The sequence below is a fragment of the Callorhinchus milii genome, unplaced genomic scaffold (genome assembly GCF_018977255.1).
Source record: "Callorhinchus milii isolate IMCB2004 unplaced genomic scaffold, IMCB_Cmil_1.0 Scaffold1, whole genome shotgun sequence".
Taxonomy (NCBI): Eukaryota; Metazoa; Chordata; class Chondrichthyes; order Chimaeriformes; family Callorhinchidae; genus Callorhinchus; species Callorhinchus milii.
Window position 1 is genome coordinate 118,807,798 of NW_024704742.1, and position 17,878 is coordinate 118,825,675.

Here is a 17,878-nt window from a genome sequence, read left to right on the forward strand (position 1 = left end):
ATTTTATTTGAATGAACGCACAAACTTCTGACTTAGAGGCAAGAGTGTCACCAGTTGAGCCAGAATGATACCTTGTTAGTGCTGTCTCCCAATAGAATCCTATTGATGCTGTTGCTCTCTCTTAAAAGTAGTGGTCATTCTGGGAGAAGTGTTTTTCTACTGCCACGTCAGAGGTCCTCAAAACATGGTCTAATTGCTTTATTTGTTAATAGGATTCCTTAATAAACTAACTAGTTGAGGCTAAGTGTCAGTGATGCTCAGTTGTCAGCACTTTGAAATGGGCAAATTTGTTTTCCATAGTGTGCACTTTTGGACTGTAAGATACTTTTTGAAAGTTGTGCATCTTTTGTTATAAATCTTGTATTATTTTTCTAAGCATCTCTGCCGAATTGAATGTATGAAATAAATCCCAACCAAATAAAAACAATTGGAAAGAGGTAATTGTTCCACAAGTCCAGTGATGGTAGACAAAACACTGTAATTCCTTTGGGAATCGATAAATATCAATGAATATTCTGAATGAAGAATTGTTGTTACAGAATGGAATTAAGACCAAATCAAGATACCAAATTTATTTATGCAAAGTATTATATAAATTGATAATAATCCCTGCATTTAATATTTCATGTTAGAAGGATGGCTTAAAGTGCTTCACACAAGTTACTATTATACGCAATGCATAATCCCATCTGTGGCACTAACCTTTCCACTGAGTCTCATACACAGCATGGCATAAAGAGGTCAAAGACTAAAGTCACAAACTTGCTATCTGTTAAAGTAAGCATGGATTAGTGTAGTTAACCCTTCATACATTTCCAGACAATTAAACTTTCATATGATTGCTGTAAACCCCCACTCTAAGTGAAGGTTAATGGAGAAGATGTCATGGCAAAAAGAATAGATTTGTCTAATGGAGGGAAAGCTTTAAAATATTCAGTTAACCTCAATGTAACTATACCAAATTATTTAAAGAAATCTTTTTAAATCTGTTTATCTATCCCAGCTCAAATTTTGCCCCAAATATGTGTTAAATTTCTAGCACACAAATATATTTTCCCTTGATTTTTACTGAGGTTGTCAGTGACTGCAGATGATCAGTGACTGCAGACTGTGAACATTCTCCTGAATATGCAGCCATCAATTAGCCCGACAGAGTGAGACAATTCTGACCTTCTCTGCACTCAAGAGACAATCTCTTCTGAAAAGTGAATTATGTTTCACTCACTGGGTATATACGAGTGAAATAGTGGCTTTGCCAACATGTGCTTTGAATGGAAATATTGCATTAGGAGCACACGCGTTCAAAATTGCTGCACTTAGACGCAAATGGACACCTGCCCATCTAATCTCTAAATCTATATTGAGAATGAATCAAGAGTTTGAAATTGAAATAATCCTTTTAATGGAATTTTAATCAATTTAATCAACTAATTCAGATGAATATTTTATAAATTGCCTTCCATCACATGAATACAATTGTTAATTAGTAAAAGGACAATTAACTTCAACTCAGGTGAGAGGGGAGTTTTGCCAATGACACTACTGGCCCAACTCTGTTACCAAGTGAGATGTGCCCTGTGATCTCAGTGAAGCTACAAGTCTGAGTGTGCATTCACTCTCTTTAACACTTTCATACATGATCTCGTAACACTTTCATACATGGTCTCTTCATCGCTGAAAATATAACCAGTGTGCACTGCCTGTCACATCACTTGATGGAGGTTACAAAGTACCACTGTGATTATGCCTGATGTGCACTTGAGGACTGAAGGCAGTTAATTCTCCAGTGATCAGACTTTAGCTGAGAGTGCACGTTCTCTGTTTGCAAGTACACTATATTTACTAGCCTTTGCCAGTGTGTGTTACACAAAAAGCATTTCCCATTCTAAGTGCACACAGCCAAAAGTTGATAAGAGGAGAATAACTTCCCAAGTGACTTTTGCAGCTTCAAAATATCTACTTGTTGACAGCTGCAAAAAAATATTTGTCAGGATGCACCTTGTGAAATAAAATTGTAGAAATGTACAGAGCATTTGCAAATTTGCACTTCTTGAAGAAATAAGTTTACAAAATGTGTTATTTTGGTGCAGGCACGCTACTGCATTCTCAAGGAGATTATATTTATTTTGCTAAGTCTACAGAAGCAGCTAACAGCCAAGTAGATTTTTTTTCATTCAGTTAAGGAAAATTCAAGATTTTGTGATATTGTATATCTAACTACAATCAGATAATTCTCTTGAAAATAAATGTCATTACACTAAAATAATGCTCCTAATTGTAAACCAAACTGCTATTCAGATACATGGGCTTCCACTGCTACATTCATTCTAAAGATTATACAAAGTTATATAAAACAGTGGAATTACGAGACATATTTTGAATCAGATAAATAGAGCAGCTTGAACATTTTGAAAACATGAAGGTGTTCAAATTCATTTAAGTCATTGAAGAGAGCTTCCCCTGAAGAGAATCCAATTTGAGAATTGTGCAACAAACTTAAATATGTAGCCTGTTCACAATCAGGCCACCAGAGACGAGATAACCGATAAAGTGCAGAGTAATGTTATCTGAAATGCTGAGCTCAAATAAATTAGCATGACAGAAATCAGCCGTATATTACACACTGAATAAGAAATACAACTGTTCTCCCTTTAACGTGTACCAAATAAAACCCGCCTGACCTTACTGAAGTCAAACATAGGACTACTAATGATAAGCCAGATTGACTCCATCAGTTAAGTGACTGAATTTAGTCAGTAAAAAATCATTCACTGAATAGAAGTTGTAAAGTTTAAGTCTAATGATGACAAATTGCAATTATTAAGTAACTTATTAATACAGCTATTCTCAATCCAGTTTGGAAGTTTTTAATGCCCTCACAAATTCTTAATGTTTACATTCACAACTACATTTTTAAAAAAAAAGGTTTCAACAGTTTTCAGGGACACACACGCTTAAGGAAAACTTCAATCACTAGCGTGGTCACAAGCATTTCAGATGAAATATAATTTTTCATTCAACTCGGTATTAGTGGCCACTTGATTGTTCATAATACATTGCAGATTTCAAGGTTCCTTAAAGTCAGAGAATTTTAAACATGGGCATGGGAAACTGCATTTCAAGGTTTCTTAACAGTATTTTAAACATGGGCAAATCTGCTAAGAATATTTCTGAATGAAAGATCTTAGTAAATGTTACGGTTTGGGGATTTTCCTTTTGCACCTGGATTATTTTTGGTCATAGATGTAACGTATTTTACTAAACAGTAAAAAAATTCAAAGAGTGAACCATATTTTGTATAGGGTTATGGGATCTTAATAACCATTAAGGCCACAGTGATTATAGGTCTTGTTTTGTAATAATTCAAATTAAAACCTAGCACTTAAATCAAGAATTAATTCCTTTTCATAATGGTTCAAAATACATTTAAACAATTTACAATCTTTTCTGATTGACTGGGAAATCAATCAAAAAATAATCCAATACAAATTCTCATCCGTCTTGCACTGTATTACACTGATGACGTCCATCATAATGAACTTAATGTAACAGAGATACAATATTCATATTAAGGAAATTGCAATTTATATCAACTTCCAAGCTGAATTTAACAGTGTATAACTAGTCCATTTATTTTTCATGCACGCTTGTTAGTTTAAAAAAATTGTACATTCATGCAGCAGAACAATTGTGAGATTCCAAAATCCCCTTTTCCTCCAACCTATGCTGCTTTTAACTGTGCATTTGAAATGTTTGAATATATTTTGATACTTTATTAGTGAGCCTTGGAACTGTATGAAAATATTATCATGACATTATTTACAGTACTTAGCTATTCTGTACTAAGAGAACCCACTAAAACAGTGGAGTCTGCAATGCATTGATTGATGCTTAACAATCTTTTGTAACGTATTATTTGAGGTACAATTTTATAATAAGCTCAAATAAGCTGGTAAAAATATGAGCAAATAAGCAGAGCCTGGTATTTTGCCATAGAACCGGCTGAAAATGGACAGCACACGCACATTAGAGTGAAGTAATAACAATGCCATTTTTAAAGGAAACTGAGAATGGCTAGTGTTAAGATTCCAGACCTCTCGATTCAGCTGCCCCAGCATTCAGATAGACAGCTGCCCCAGCCATTATAACAGTAACTGTCAGCATTCTTTACCTCCTATCTATCTAAAACATTTACAATATTTTCTGAATAACTGGGACCCAACCAAACACCAATTCCTGCCCAATTCCACTGCATTATTAAATGTGAACTAGATCAATCCAGCACTGAAAAATCAGTGCTGTCTTCACAAATTGCTTTGCCTAAGACATGTCAAAACTTAAATGCTTCTTTCTAAATAGAAATAGTGGCTGAAGGGTTGTAATTAGAGAAGCGCAGTTTATTTCATTCCAAATGCTGTCAAATCAGAATTGATAAGATTTTTGAGTCCCATGGTTTAAATGGAGTTGTCCAATATCGCTCTGATGTGTTCAGTGCAGGACATCTGATATGTGAACAAACTTTATCTTCCATTTCTACAAGTCCTACGATTACACCTGTACTTATGCTGGATTTCTCTTAAATGCAAGAATTGTTATTACTTGGGCAATAAAAAGTAGTCAGGGTGACCAAAGCTGAGATGAGCCAACATCATTGCTGGCTGGAGTCATTTTAGAGGTTACTTCTCCCCGAGACTTGTGTTGCGGACTGTTCCGAAGATTGTCGTCCATCTGCAGTAAAAAACATTGATTATATTTCCACATCTACAATAGCTTTTTGCCTACATCCCTCAAGACACAACGCATACCAGAACTTTTATATGTGAGACTGAGACGAGGTGAGGGAGGCAATATACTTTACCATATCTGTGTATTGTTAAAGATCTTCTGCAGTATAACAATTGGATGAAAAAGCACTCATCAGGAAACTGCAGTGTAAATGATAATAGTACTTGCACTTGATATAGTGACTTATCATGTCACAATTTCTCAAAACGTTTCAGTATATTCTCTAACATGTAGTAATTGTGTATTTAAGGCCCATAAACAGTCAGAAGATAAATGAATAATTAACTAGAGGAATGTTGGCCAGGGAGAAACTCCCTTTTCTTTTCAATTAGTTCCATGGGCTCTTTAAGAGCCTGAAAAGGCTGACAAGGGCCTCAGTTTAACATTTCATGCAAAAGATACTTCGAACAAAGGTACTTCGAACGACATAGTGTTCCCCTAACCCTGCACTGGAGTATCAGCCTGGAATATGAGTCCCTTAAATGGGAATTGAACTCACAACCTTCTGACCTAAAGGCAAGAATACAACAAACTGATCCAAGCTGATACTTGAAATGACCCAAGTGCTGGAACAATAAAATGAATCTTGAGCAGCTGCCCCCATGAATGTCAACCTGACCTATGAAAACAATGCTCTCAAGCGCTTTTGCAACCCCATTCCCCCCCATACTTTCATGGGGGAATATTAAAGCCTGAAGCCAATTTAAATAATTTAAATACCACAATATCTTGCAAGGCACCAACAAGACAATTTAGAACTACAGAATGTTACAGCACAGAACAAGTCTATTTGGCCCATCGTATCCATGCCGGCTCTATAAAAGGGCAATCCATTTAGCCCCATACTCCCTCAAATTATTTATTTTTAGATATCTGTATAGTTCCTTCTTGAAGGCTAACATGGATCCTGCCTCGACTATCACTCTTGGCAGGGCACTCCACATTCTAACAACTGTGTTGAAAAAAAATCCCTCTGATCTCCTCCCTTGGTAATAATCTTAAATCTATACCGTCTCATCATTGACTCACCGACCAGTGGAAATAATTTCTCCTCATCAACTCTATCAAAACCCCTCATGATTTTAAAGACCTTTATCAGTTCTCCCCTCAACGATGGAATTTATTCCAAAGTGATTTGCACAAATAGCGGTTAACACTTAAAACTCTGAAATACAGTAATGCCCTGTTGTAACACAGTAGGTGAGGGTCCATAAAAATCCCAACCAGTCTTATAATGGGGTACAAATCAGTGACCAAACCTTCCTCATTGTGATACTATTGATCACAGAACCACTTCCAGGTCATCGGATCACCAATGACATTATGTCCTCTGTGTTGCAAGTAAACTATTCTTGGTCTTCCCCTTCCAGCCTGGTCTTTCCCTCTGCTCAGAGGACACCAGCCTGCTTCACCTTCCCTGCTTCACCCTCCCTGCTCCATCATTGGCAGTCGGGCTTTCAGCCTTTCTATACCCACTCACTGGAGCTTGCTTGCAAACCCTGGACAGTCCAGCACCATAACATGTCCTGCCTTTGTGAAATTGCTATATAAATTTAATTTTGTGTTGCATTGTATAATTATTTTAGACAGCATTTTTTCTAAAAATAAGGCACAGATTTTACCTGACATTGTGGAGTAAGCACAGTGAAGCATTTTAGAAAGACATGCACAACATATAAACTAAGAATCAGTTCGATTGAAAAAACGAATGAAAGAATCAACCTTTTCAATCAGTTTGGATTCCTTGTTTACAAGCTGCGTCAGCTTCTGGAGGTTGGCATCCACCATATCATACCCAGATGCTGATGAGTCTGGAAAGCCAGCAGCAGTAAAGAAAAATAAAAGAAAGAAGAGAGTATTTCAGCAACAGTGAGACAGAGGGAATAGTAGCTACACACTCAGAGATTGGAGTGTGGAGAAGAAGCATCGCTTGCGAATCTCATCATTCCTGGCTACTGCAAGCTGTGCTAAGAGAGATCCCTGTTTGTTAAATGAAATATGAAATCACACTACACTTCACATTAAAGATCGAACTATACTGTATACTCAATATCTATTTTCCTCCTTGGGGAAGTAAGCGGCAACTCCTTGGTACTGAGTTTCTTCCAAGGAGGCAGCTAGCAATGGAAAATCAGAATTGTGTCCATCCTCTGTCAGTCGCGGCAGTCTGATCTGAGCCAGGCAAGTCCACGGTGCTGCAAGGCACTCTTTAATCATAGATCATCCAGGCTGGTTCAATGGGTGCACTGGGAGGGAGGCTGAATTCGTCCCTGTGCAGTTTTAGCTTCTTAAATTCCAGTTGATTCCCAAAGCAGTCTGATCTGGGCTGTGAACCAAGCCTTGGCTGTTGCCAACCTAAATTTGCTGGGATTCGGTAAGCAGCATCAGTCTCTCTGGGGAGGATCCATCTCTCTGGGGAAAGTGCTCATTCCATAGTAGACAAATGAAAGAAGATACATATATGAAACTCCCAATAGTTTGGTTTGGACCATCTTCTACCATATGTGCCGGATACCCGGCTGACCAAGAAATCAAGTCAATTTGAAAACAAGCCATTCACCCCAACCAGTCTATGTCAATGTTAATGTTCCACGTGAGCCTCCAGCCCCCCTAATAACCTCTCCTGTACCCTTCTCTATGATGTACACAACATGTTTCCTCTTAAATACATTGATACTTCCTGCTTCAACCACAACTTCCACATTCTTACCACCCTCTGATGAAGACATTCCTCCTAAACTCCCTTTAGTTCCTCCAGTGCCTATCTTATATTTTCCCCCCTTTATTTTGAAGTCACTAACAAGTCGAAACAGCATATTAACGTCCACATGATGAATCCTTTTCACAATTTTAAAAACCTCCATTAGCTTCCCTTTCAATCGTCCCATCACCAAAAAGAAAAGCTCTAACATGTCCAATCTTTCTTGATAGCTATATCCACGCATCCTTGGAAATATCCTAGTAAATCTACATTGCACTCTCGTGATCGCTGCAATGTCCTATGCATTTCTGTCTCTGTAGGACCATTGCATCATCTGAAAAACAGTGGGTTCTATTTTCAGGAGCAAATGCCAAATACCTAGATGCATGCTCGTATTCAAATGTGCTATTTTCCCTAGGAGAATGAGGAGGCTTGTGAGTTATGTATCCAGACCTGTGGAGCCTTTCTCTCGGAATAGCTATTCTTCAATTTCAATATATTTTTCCGTTGTATTTTTCAGTGTACATCAGCAATACATCAGAGTAGATTAGCATAGTGTATAGACAATGGGTATTCACTGTGGCTTCATTGGCGGAAGATAAGTTGAGCTGGTGTCAAAAAATATGCCGGTGTCTGTTCTGCAGTACTCTATTCAACAAAATAAAGGGTTGATTAGATCACTAAGCGCTTTTAATCTCTGGTAGCTATTTCTAGATGGAAATGTGTTGGTATCTGAAATAATCAGTGGGTTGGAGGGATGGAGGTACAATAACACAGACATCCATTTCTTAGAGATATTCCCTTCTTGTAGGAATAGCACAGAATAGCTCAAAGCAACAGAAGGTACCAATTTAGAAGATAGAGCCCAGGTTACTGCTTGGGGGCTTGACTATAAACGTAACATTAGAGACCTTCAAAAGAAATCTGAATCCAAAGAGTTGATTTTGCTTGAAGGGATAGCCTTTAAAATGTTAATGGACATATATATATCTTCTGTCACTGACAGTCAAATAGAACTTTACTCTGCTTTCAAAGAAACTGATCAAGTGACTATCAAAACAAATCCATGCAGGACGTTTGGTCACTTCAATGGAAGATATAGATTAACAGCTCATTTATATCGCAGGCAGCTGGTGACAGCCCTGCAGGAGAAATTAGGAGAGTCTCATTCCAACAAGTCCGCAATTTGGCAATTTGGCTCCAGTAGGTAAACTATGCTGCTGCAGCTTGGCCCCCTGGGCAGCCTGAGGGAGGGGAAGGAGTTGCTGGCTGAACATGAGCTCACATTACATCGACGCGATTCTTGCACCAATGCACTATACCGAGTTTCTACAAAGATCACTGCAGGTCTGCTTGTGACCAGGCGTGGTTGGAAAACAACTGTCTTCAGTTTGCGAAAGGGCAATTGTTTCTGTTTCCGTGGAGTCCTGTAGCTCAGTGGTTAGAGCACTCACCTCGCAAGCGAGCGACCTGGGTTCGATTCCCGGCAGGGCGAAACGTTGGGCTAGTTTCCTTACTCCACACACCTCTGTTTACCTAGCAGTAAGTAGGAACCCGGTTGTTAGTCGATTGGCGGATCGCTTTTCCGTGGGTAATATTTCCTTTAAAAAAATTGGTCACTCAATCCATGACTGTTTGTGGGACACTGCTGTGCGCAATTGGCTGCCGCATTTCGCCCACAAAATATACAGTCAATTCACTTTACAGTATATGAAGTTCTGTGAAGTGTTAAGCCGTCTTGAAGACGTGATAAGGCGCTATATCAAATGCAAGAATTATTATTATACGTTTCTTTCTGTGGATTCTGCTCCACAGAGTAAATAATAATAATAATCCTTGCATTTGATATAGCGCTTTTCACGTCTTCTCGACGTCCCACAGCGTTTCACCAAATATACTGTAGGACACAACCTCAGCAGCTGCCCTACATTGTTTGTAATATAACCGCTGCAAAAGACTCTGAGAACTCTATACCCCATCACTGATATATTAATCAAATTAGTAAATTATTCAGTCAATAACAACAACAACAAATTGCATTTGTATAGCATCTTTCCCATTGGGAGGATGTTCCAAAGCACTGGATAGTCAAGGGTTTGCACCCAAGCTGGGGGTTGGATCCCAGAGGGTTGGAGGGCAAGGGGTGTGTGGGTGGGAGGATGACCGAAGGCACTGTGAATAAAATACTGGCTTACAATGAATCTTAATACCATTAACACTAAAACCTAGATATGTAATTCAAACGTAAAGATATAGTTGATATATTTTCTTTTCTAGATGAAGTGAAGTTATACCCATTCCTGATGCATACCCATTTTTGTTTGTACTCTATCTGCTTTAGTGCATATAGTAGAATGTCATTGTATTTTAATAGGAATTCTGCAAAGGCCCTGGATGAGCTGAGAAAGATGTGTGCCACATTTCACCCACCATTTCACCACTTACTCACCTGCTGAGTTTTGTGTAAAATACTGCATCAAGATGTTGTCACAGAAGTGGCACAGATTCTGGAGCTGAGTCAAGTGGTTCTGGAAGTGAGCACTAGGCAGCTTCGCTTTGTACAAAGGAGCAAGAAGTCCGAACACAAAGGCATCGAGACTCGTGGGCCTAAAATAAATGAGACAATGCAGTAAAATTATTTTTTAAAAATCATAGCTCGAAAACAATTCTAACATTATCTGCCAGATTTCATGGGTGAAAATACTGACTAGATCAAAGGAAAACATCTTCAAAAACAACACAGATCTGTCTTTTAAAAATGTTTTTCCAAAGGTCTTTAAAGAACAGTCCACCACCACTTTTCTACATTTGACCTTCTTTAAATATATATCCTTTCAATCTCACTGGTTGCCACAAACACCTACATTTTCCCAAAGAAATACTCCGATGTTCCCAATCTGTACGAAAGAAGGTTGAGACACTCCTTTGCATCTCTGTAAAGCTGTTGAAATGAACCACAAAAACAGAATTAAGCCAGTTAATTCAGACTGGAATACTGAAGTATGTTTTATTGTAAAACCAGACCAGTGCTGCACACATTATTCTACACTCACTCGACACGCGAGGAGAATTGGTCATAATCCACAGTAAAATTCTAGAGACTGTAAACACTGTCTTAAATCTATGTCTGAGCAGAAATTTTAGGGAAAATCTTAAATTTGTAAACTGGGTTTCCACAATTATTATTTGAATAAAATCTTTCTAAATTAAGACTGAATTTAAGATTTTTCCAATTTTTCCAACCATAGGGCACCATTTTCACACAAGTGTCAAAAATAAAGCACTGAATCATTGTGAAATATCATTGTCATCTTCTTGCCCTGAGGACATGCATCTCAAAATGATAGATCACCAGAAAAGCTCCATCACCTACCTGTCCTTCTACTTCCTTGATGCTGTAGATTGGCGGCTCTCCTTTCGTTAGAACAATGTGGTTTAATGCAGATCGGGACATCTGCCCTGGTAAATACAAGTTCAATGGGAAGGGGATTCTTGCAGCAAACCATGGTCTGGTCAGGTTGCAGTAATTCTCGACGTCCACCCAGAATGTGTGCAGCTGTACAGAAATGTCATTAAACCCCGTTCACCCATCCGTACATGGATAAACAAACCATGATCATTTCTGCATTTAACCTCACCAGATAATAATAATAATAATAATCCTTGCATTTTGATATAGCGCTTTTCACGTCGGGAGGACGTCCCAAAGCGCTTCACAGAACACACTGTAAAGTGAATTGACTGTATATTTGTGGGCGAACGCGGCAGCCAATTGCACACAGCAATAATAATAATAATAATAATCCTTGCATTTGATATAGCGCTTTTCACTTCGGGAGGACGTCCCAAAGCACTTCACAGAACACACTGTAAAGTGAATTGCGCACAGCAATGTCCCACAAACAGTCGTAGATTGAAAATGACCAATTTATTATTGTTTTTTTTTGGAGGGATTATTATTAGGCTCTGTGTGGAGTAAGGAAACTTGCCCAAGGTTTCGCCCTGCCTGGAATTGAACTCAGGTCTCTCGCTTGCAAAGCGAGTGCTCTAACCACTGAGCTACAGGACTCCACATACTTAGTGGGTGAAAAATGCTTCACTTTGGAAAACAATTCAAAAGCTTTTAATCTTTTTTTTAAAAATGAGAACTTGGAAGTAAACATTTCTACAATGTATGGAGGTTGGAGATTTTTGGTTTCTCCACTAATTTTATAAAAACACTGTATTACAGGCTGAGTCACAGAGGAGTTGGCACAGTCAGACAGTCAATGCCAATCGAGTTACAAAAGCAGAAAACTTATTCACACACACACAAGAGGCCAAGCAGCATGAATAACTTATAAGTTCTTAAGATTAATTCATTAGTTCTTAATTCATTCATTCAAGAATAACAATTCAACTGAGGTTTCGATAGGAAGAGCGCATATTTAATTGACCAATGCCAAGAGAAACAAATTGCTTAAAACCTTTACCAAAGCTGGACGAAGCTTCTCCTCCAGTAGCGCAATAAACGCCAGAGTGTCGGCTCCCTCTTTGGCTGTTAGATCATAGTCTGCATTGTATTTCTGTCAAATCAAAGATTTTAATCATCAAATTGAAGGAAATAATGAGCTTCTGAAGAATACATTTTGTCTTTTGTATATTGCCTTCCCTAAGTGATGCTTTTGCCAGAATGTGAAACAATTCAAGTGTTAAAGCCAGTGCTGCTCCCTCTCTATACCCTTCCTTGTCGGTATCATTTCCTGACAGCTGGCACCAGTCTTGCTTCAAAGAAACCGCTCCCCTATAGCCACCACCTCTCCCCTACAGCCATACCATGACCCCTCACCTCTTGTCAGGACACTACAGTAGGATTGCCTGTAAATACATATCCAAATATCTCTTTTCAAACTTGGTTTCCTTCCTCCACAGTCCCAGCAACTCAGCACTTGTGCAATCAGCTGTCTGTATGATTCCCCAAGCAGTTATGAAAGAAAAGGATAAAGAAACAGGTGAAAAGAAAAGAACAGAGAGTGTGTCTCCTTTCTTCTCTTATATGCCCCACTGGNAAAAAATCATTGTGTTGTTTTAACCTTCTCACCAAGTGGCTCTGCTTTGCTGGTTACAAATTTTCTAACTCTCCGATATAAACTAAAAATCAAAGTATTTTACAATGGTCAACATACCCGTTTCCTCAAGAAATTCAGAATGTTATCGGGTTTCACCACGTGTGTATCTTCTGAAATCAACACTGGTAGATTTCCTGAAAACAGAAAAAGTTGCTAACATTATAGCCCACGTCCCAATATCTTATTGGTAAAACCGGATTCCTCAAGGGAACAGCAGCATTTAAAAGCCTCATTGTAGGCCAACTATTTCAGAGAGAATGCAGCTTCATATGTTCTAGACTCAAATGATACTTCACAAGTATGAATACACTACTGCACATTCTTAATTATTTGGGGTATAGTAAAGTATGATCGAAAGTAGGTTAGGCGATAATCTAGTTATAATCTAGAGTAGTGTAGGATATAATCTAGAGGAGTGTGGGCTATTATCTACAATGTAAAATATAATCTAGAATGGTACATCATAGGGTTTAATCTATTGTATAGGGTATAATCTACATTAGTATAGATGGGATATGATGTACAGTAGTGTAGGATCAAATCTGATATTGAATTACAATTATAATAAAACACCCCCGTACACACCACTTAATGGAGCATTGGGGCAAATCCTTTATCACATACACTTGTACTTTCGACTCTCTCAGTAGATCACATGGAATAACTAACACACAAACAGCTGTATGTAACTATATTCTACTGTGTACAGCCTTGCATATTTAAACAATTCCGCACAGAAACCAGTTCCTTCTTCTATGTATGCACTATAATCTCAACCAAAAAGACACACATTAAGCAAATGCTAAATGAAATCAACAGACAAAATTTTGAATATCCTCAAAACGTTCCATTAATACTACGAAGAATAACAATCGTTGCATTTGGTATAGTGCCTTATCATGTTGTTGAGATGTCTCATAGCCCTTCAAAGGATTGACTGAGGGCAAAACACGGCAGCCAGTTGCACACTGTAGTCTCACACAAACAGTCGTAAATTGAGTGACCAAATTTTTGACATTAATGACTGAAAACAAAAATGCCCCAAATGATTTCATGTTTCTGCACGTTTCTCTAATTCACCGTAGCTAATTTAATTATAAATTTAATAAATCATTTTCGCAACTACTGAAGAAGTAGGTGTATGATTTTGGAGGCCTTTCAGTACTCTGGCTAAAATAAAGAGTCCAGGTAAGATGCATTAGCATTTAAACAGAACACCAGAGAAACACATTAAATAGTTACCTGTGGGTGATTTCCATGGATTATTAACATAGTGCACTTTCAGTGGAGCCCGTGAGAATTTGCCATATGCCTGCAGTGAAGAAAGATGTAGATGCACATTACATACGGGAAAATTTCTATTTCTATTTTGTTCAGGGGTTATTATTGTCCTCAACATGGTACATCAGCGCTGGGGAATGAAACCCTTCCCCATTTATTGCAGCTGCCTCCAATCATCAATCATTCCTAAAACAGCTACAGCACAGGCGAGATGCACAGAAAAGCTTTTCGTAATCTACCCCAAACTCATAAAAAAAAGAAGCTCCCACTGGACTATTCCCTACACCAGCCATTGGAATTTGACCCAAGTGAGAAATTACAGCAGCTTTACACTGTGAGATTCCCGAGCCATGCACTGGTTATTGCCCTTGTATTCCGTTTCTATTTACAGGCAGTGAAATGCAGTGAAATAAGGCCAGAAATCACCAGAGTTTACATTACTGTATATAATTCAGAATTTCAATCTAAATTCATTTAATTCGACCACAGAGACTGATAAACCCTGTCCCCTGCACCACAATGAAATAAACAAGCCTGCAATGAACCTATCCATAAATTCACCTGCTTATACAGTATTAACAGAAAACAGGCTGGAGTACACTTTAGGGCACCAAACCACGTGGGTGTTTGGATAAGGTCATAAAATGTAGAGCGAGCCTTGAGCTGTTTCAGCAGCATGTAAACAATTTTCCAGGTCAATGCATTGTAACACTCCAATCAATAGGAATATAATATAGGAACATAGGAACAGGAGTAGGCCATTCAGCCCCTCGAAGCTGTTCAGCCATTCTATAAGATCATGTCTGATCTGTACCTCAAGTCCAATGACCCGGCCTTGCCCCATATCCCTTGATACCCTTATCTAACAAATATCTATCCACCTCAGTCTTGAAAATATGAACGGATCCAGCATCCATAGCCTTTTGGGGGGGGGAGTTTCAGATTTCCACTACCCTTTGGGTGAAAAACTGACTCCTGATTTCACTCTTAAATAGCCTAGGTCTAATTTTATATTATGTCCTTGTTCTGGCTTCCCCTACCAGAGGAAATAGTTTCTCTATATCTAGTCTCGAATCCCTTTATTATTTAAAAATCTCAATTAGATTACCCCTAAACCTTCTAAACTCAAAGGAATAGAGACAAAGTTTATGCAATCTGTCCTCATAATTTAACCCTTTTAGCCTTGGTATCATTCTGGTGAATCTGCAGAGTCAATATATCCTTCCTGAGGTGCAATGCCCAAAACTGAACGCAGTACTCCAGATTGGGGTCTGACCAAGGCTCCAACACAACATGTGTTATTTCACTGATATAACTGGAACAAAAATAAGATCAATCAGTTATAGAAACCAACAGCTACAACCAGTTTTTTAATCTTTTGACTAGAGATGGAGTCAAAACGTTTATCTGAATCCCCCTCAGTCTATCTGTGTACAGTACATTATGAAGACAAAACAGGGCAGAGTGTGTTTCAAGGATATCACTTGTTAAGGCTTAAAGAATTACAGCTACAGGAGAGATCACACTTGCACTCTCACCGTCTGTCTCACTCGCTCTCTTTCACAGTTACCGTCTCTGTCTTGCATGCTCACTCTCTCACCTTGTCTCCCTCCCTCTTACTCTTTCCCTCTTCGTCTGTCTCTCACTCTTAACGTTCTTTCTGTCACTCCCTCTTCCTGTTACTCTGTTAATTCCAACCCACAGCTCGGGTGCAAACCCCTCATTGTCCAGTGTCTTGGGATGTTGTCCTGACATGAAAGGCGCTCTATGAATGCAATTTGTTGTTATTGGTGTACTCTTTCATTCACTCTACCTCTCACTCACACTCTCCCTCTTTCTGTCTGTTCCACTCTCTCTGTGTCTTTCACTTCCTCTCCCTCTCTCTGTCTCTTACTCCCTCTGTCTGTTACTCAGTCTCTCACACTTTTACTATTAATTCCTCTCTGTTCCTCGGCCTCACTCACTCTCTCAGGTTGTCGTGATGTTGACCTTGACAGACAAGACAGTCATACAGTCAGACTGACAGACAGCCAGTTCGACAGACAGACAGTCACACAGACAGTCATAAGAACATAAGAAGAACAACAAATTACACTTGTATAGCGCCTTTCACGTCAGGAGGACGTCCCAAGTCAGGGATCCACACCTGAGCTGGTGGTTGGGATCAGGAGGGGTGGAGGACGGGGAGGAGAGGGAAGAGAATAGACAGAACTGACGGACAATCAGTAAAATAGACTGACAGTCAGACAGACAGTCAGTCAGATACAGTCAAATAGATACAATCAGACAGACAGTCAGTTAGACACAAAGTGAGTCAGAGGCAATCAGTCAGTCAGTCAGATTGACAGACAGAGTAGATAGATGTGACAGATGGAACAAGTGAGTTTGACAGTCACTGAGACTGACAGACAGTCACAGACAGACAGAGACAGACAGTCAGTCACAGTCAGGCAGTGACAGACAGTGACAGACAGACAGACAGACAGACAGTGACAGACAGGCAGTGACAGACAGACAGTGACAGACAGACAGTGAGTCACAGACAGTGACGGTCAGACAGTGACAGACAGGCAGTGACGGTCAGATAGTCACAGACAGTGAGTCACAGACAGTGACAGAGAGACAGTGACAGACAGTGACAGACAGTGAGTCACAGACAGTGACGGTCAGGCAGTGGCGGTCAGGCTCTGCTCTCTCTGCTCTCACACTGACTGAGGCCTCCCCTCCTCGTCACTATGCCGCCCCGGGATTAGGCCGCGGCCTCTCAGCGCTTTTCCCTTTTAACTCTCGCCCCTGAGTGTGGAGGATGAACATTACCAGCACTGCCAGGCAGTCAGGGTGGATGGAGGGCAAACCCCAGTCCCCGCCCCAGCACCTCAGCTCCATGACAGCCCGACCCCGACCCGCCCGCCCGCCCGCCCGCCCGGCCTGGCCCAGCCCCGCCCCGCCCGGCCTGGCCCAGCCCCGCCCCGCCCGGCCTGGCCCAGCCCCGCCCCGCCCGGCTCACCCGGAAACACTGCCTCAGGTCAGCAGCGGGTCACAGGGAGAGAGAGAGAGAGAGAGAGGGAAACACAGAGGGAGAGAGATACAGAGAGAGAGTGATAGAGAGAGAGAGTGATAGAGAGAGAAAAGCAGAGAGAGTGAGAGAGAAACACAGAGGGAGAGAGATACAGAGAGAGAGTGATAGAGAGGTGATAGAGAAAAGCAGAGAGAGTGAGAGACACAGAGGGAGATAGAGAGAGAGTGATAGAGAGAGAAAAGCAGAGAGAGCGAGAGACACACACAGAGAGAGAGAGGGGGAAACACAGAAGGAGAGAGAGAGATACAGAGAGATAGAGAGAGAAAAGCAGAGAGTGAGAGACACAGAGAGAGGGAGAGAGAGAAGGAAACACAGAGGGAGAGAGAGAGAGAGTGATAGAGAGAGAAAAGCAGAGAGAGTGAGAGAGAAACACAGAGGGAGAGATACAGAGAGAGAGATACAGAGAGTGATAGAGAGAGAAAAGCAGAGAGAGTGAGAGACACAGAGGGAGATAGAGAGAGAGTGATAGAGAGAGAAAAGCAGAGAGAGTGAGAGACACACACACACAGAGAGAGGGGGAAACACAGAAGGAGAGAGAGAGAGAGAGATACAGAGAGTGATAGAGAGAGAAAAGCAGAGAGTGAGAGACACAGAGAGAGGGAGAGAGAGAAGGAAACACAGAGGGAGAGAGAGAGAGAGAGTGATAGAGAGAGAAAAGCAGAGAGTGAGAGACACAGAGAGAGGGAGAGAGAGAAGGAAACACAGGGAGAGAGAGAGAGAGTGATAGAGAGAGAAAAGCAGAGAGAGTGAGAGACACACAAAGAGAGAGAGGGAAACACAGAGGGAGAGATAGAGAGAGTGATAGAGAGAGTGAGAGACACACAGAGAGAGAGAGAGACGGAAACACAGAGGGAGAGATACAGAGAGAGTGATAGAGAAAAGCAGAGAGAGTGAGAGACACAGAGAGAGAGGGAAACACAGAGG

At 40.2% G+C, this 17,878-nt stretch overlaps 1 protein-coding gene across 4 annotated transcripts; it reads right to left on the minus strand.

Moving 5' to 3' along the window:
- Window positions 1-557: 557 nt before the first annotated feature.
- mtx3 (metaxin 3) lies at window positions 558-16,781 on the minus strand. 4 transcript variants are annotated; one of them, XM_042334841.1, is made up of 9 exons: window positions 16,693-16,781; window positions 13,837-13,906; window positions 12,652-12,728; window positions 11,959-12,051; window positions 10,860-11,042; window positions 10,351-10,427; window positions 9,936-10,093; window positions 6,508-6,596; window positions 558-4,728 (listed from the first exon to the last, which is right to left on the minus strand). In XM_042334841.1, exons 1-9 carry the CDS (start codon window positions 16,759-16,761, stop codon window positions 4,618-4,620), a joined length of 927 nt encoding a protein of 308 aa, XP_042190775.1. In that variant the 5' UTR covers window positions 16,762-16,781; the 3' UTR covers window positions 558-4,617. The 4 variants fall into 4 exon arrangements, with proteins under 4 accessions (XP_042190775.1, XP_042190780.1, XP_042190786.1 ...); XM_042334846.1 differs by lacking the exon at window positions 16,693-16,781 and adding an exon at window positions 15,414-15,613; XM_042334852.1 differs by lacking the exon at window positions 6,508-6,596.
- Between the last annotated feature and the right edge of the window lie 1,097 nt (window positions 16,782-17,878).